Source organism: Plectropomus leopardus, unplaced genomic scaffold (genome assembly GCF_008729295.1).
Source record: "Plectropomus leopardus isolate mb unplaced genomic scaffold, YSFRI_Pleo_2.0 unplaced_scaffold20497, whole genome shotgun sequence".
NCBI classification, from domain to species: domain Eukaryota; kingdom Metazoa; phylum Chordata; class Actinopteri; order Perciformes; family Serranidae; genus Plectropomus; species Plectropomus leopardus.
Window position 1 is genome coordinate 1 of NW_024622158.1, and position 1,805 is coordinate 1,805.

Genomic DNA, 1,805 nt, shown 5'->3' on the forward strand with positions numbered 1-1,805 from the left:
AGCTGTTTAACATTACGAATTATAAAGTGTTACAAAGCTGTCGGAGGCACACCTGGCTCTCTCTCACCTGACAGTGAAGCCTGTGAAGCACCCTGTGTTCTCTATTTCATCTGTTTCTGCCTCATCTGAAGTGTCGTCTATTCATTCTGTCAATCACTGTCTTTACATTGAGGTTGGTCCATTTCATCCTTGTCGACCTTGCTGTTTCTAAATCTTCCTGACTGGCTCTAACTTTAAAGACAAAAAACCTTTGGACCAGCTAAGATTTTTTTTTAAAATACATGTTATGTTTTTGCCAGTATTGGTTCTGAAAATGCAACAAATCATAATGTGATCTTATGTAATTGTAACTTTCAAAGATTAGGGCTTTCCTGACTACCATTTTCTGGGCTCCAGAGCTTCAGCTCCCCATTTAATAAATACCCAAATAGCTGAATATTTGGGTCCTAGTTAGAGAAACTGCCATGAAATTAGGCATTTCAGGCTACAACATTTCCAAAAACAGCCCGCGAGTTTCAGGCCTCCAGAGTACCATGTTGAGGTTTTATTATATAGTATGTTAGTATCTATCTTGGTGGAAAGTTTAATGAGATCCTTGGAGGATGAAGTAATTTAATAGAAACTTTCCACAGACAGTTCATCTCTGAATTTTGGAGATGAACACACACCAGGTGCATGTCAAGGTCAGGTTATCTGTGAATGAATAAAATGTTCCGGTACATTTCGTATGTTAGTTTTATCATGAAAGCGATAGTTTGAAAAATGTTTGCTTGTAAAATCTGCCCGTTTCAATACTGTACATTTAATTTTAGACAACACTGATGGAGGATGAGTTTAACGTAACATATGTAACTCTTGATGGGCTTGTTGAAGTTAAAAAATATGGATATGTTTATTTTTTGATTATGTTTACAGTATATATTCTAATAATCTGCTGTAATTCTACAATAGTGTACCTCATCTGCACAAACAAAAACCTCCATGATCCGATGTACATTTTCATTGCAGCTTTATTACTGAACTCTGTCCTTTACAGCACTGTTGTCTACCCAAAGCTTTTGATTGACTTTTTGTCTGAAAAACAGATCATATCATATTCAGTGTGTCTCTGTCAGTTTTATCTATTTTACGTTGTAGGTAGTTCAGAGTTCTTACTGTTGTCAGCCATGGCCTATGACAGGTATGTTTCGATCTGTAAACCTCTGCAATACACAACTATCATGAGAAAAACAACTGTGAGTATTATCCTGTTTTTTGCTTGGCTTCTCCCTGCAGGTCACATTGCACTCCCAACAATACTGAGCACTGAAGCCAAACTGTGCAACTTTACTTTAAAAGGAATATTCTGTAACAATGCAGTTTACAGGCTTCACTGTGTAACGTCCAGAGTAATCACTGTATATGGTGTTGTGGCTTTGTTAGATCTTGCAGTTCTGCCTATGCTTTTCATAATTTTTACATACACAAAGATATTTTTAATAACATATAAAAGTTGCAGAGAAGTGAGGAAAAAAGCCGCAGATACCTGTTTACCCCATCTGCTGGTTTTAATCAGTTTCTCTTGTTTGAGTCTCTACGATATCAGTATAGCTCGACTGGAGTCTGATTTTCCCAAAACGGCACGTTTAATAATGATGTTACAAATCGTTTTGTATCATCCTTTGCTTAATCCGCTCATATATGGGCTCAAAATGAAAGAAATTTCTAAACACCTCAAAAGGTTGTTCTGTCCAGCCAAATGACTTGATGTATTAACTGATTACTAAGGTAATGTCATTTTTTAATGAAATAATCACGAGTTCTAA

At 36.3% G+C, this 1,805-nt stretch overlaps 1 protein-coding gene across 1 annotated transcript; it reads left to right on the forward strand.

The window, feature by feature from the left end:
- Positions 1-821: 821 nt before the first annotated feature.
- On the forward strand, positions 822-1,742 carry LOC121965548 (olfactory receptor 13C2-like). The gene has a single exon (XM_042515690.1). The coding sequence runs from the start codon at positions 822-824 to the stop codon at positions 1,740-1,742; it is 921 nt and encodes a 306-aa protein (XP_042371624.1).
- Positions 1,743-1,805: the final 63 nt, after the last annotated feature.

What these genes read in the sequence shown, in the direction of transcription:
- LOC121965548 (XM_042515690.1), top strand. Translation starts at nt 822, where the DNA reads ATGGAGGATGAGTTTAACGTAACATATGTAACTCTTGATGGGCTTGTT.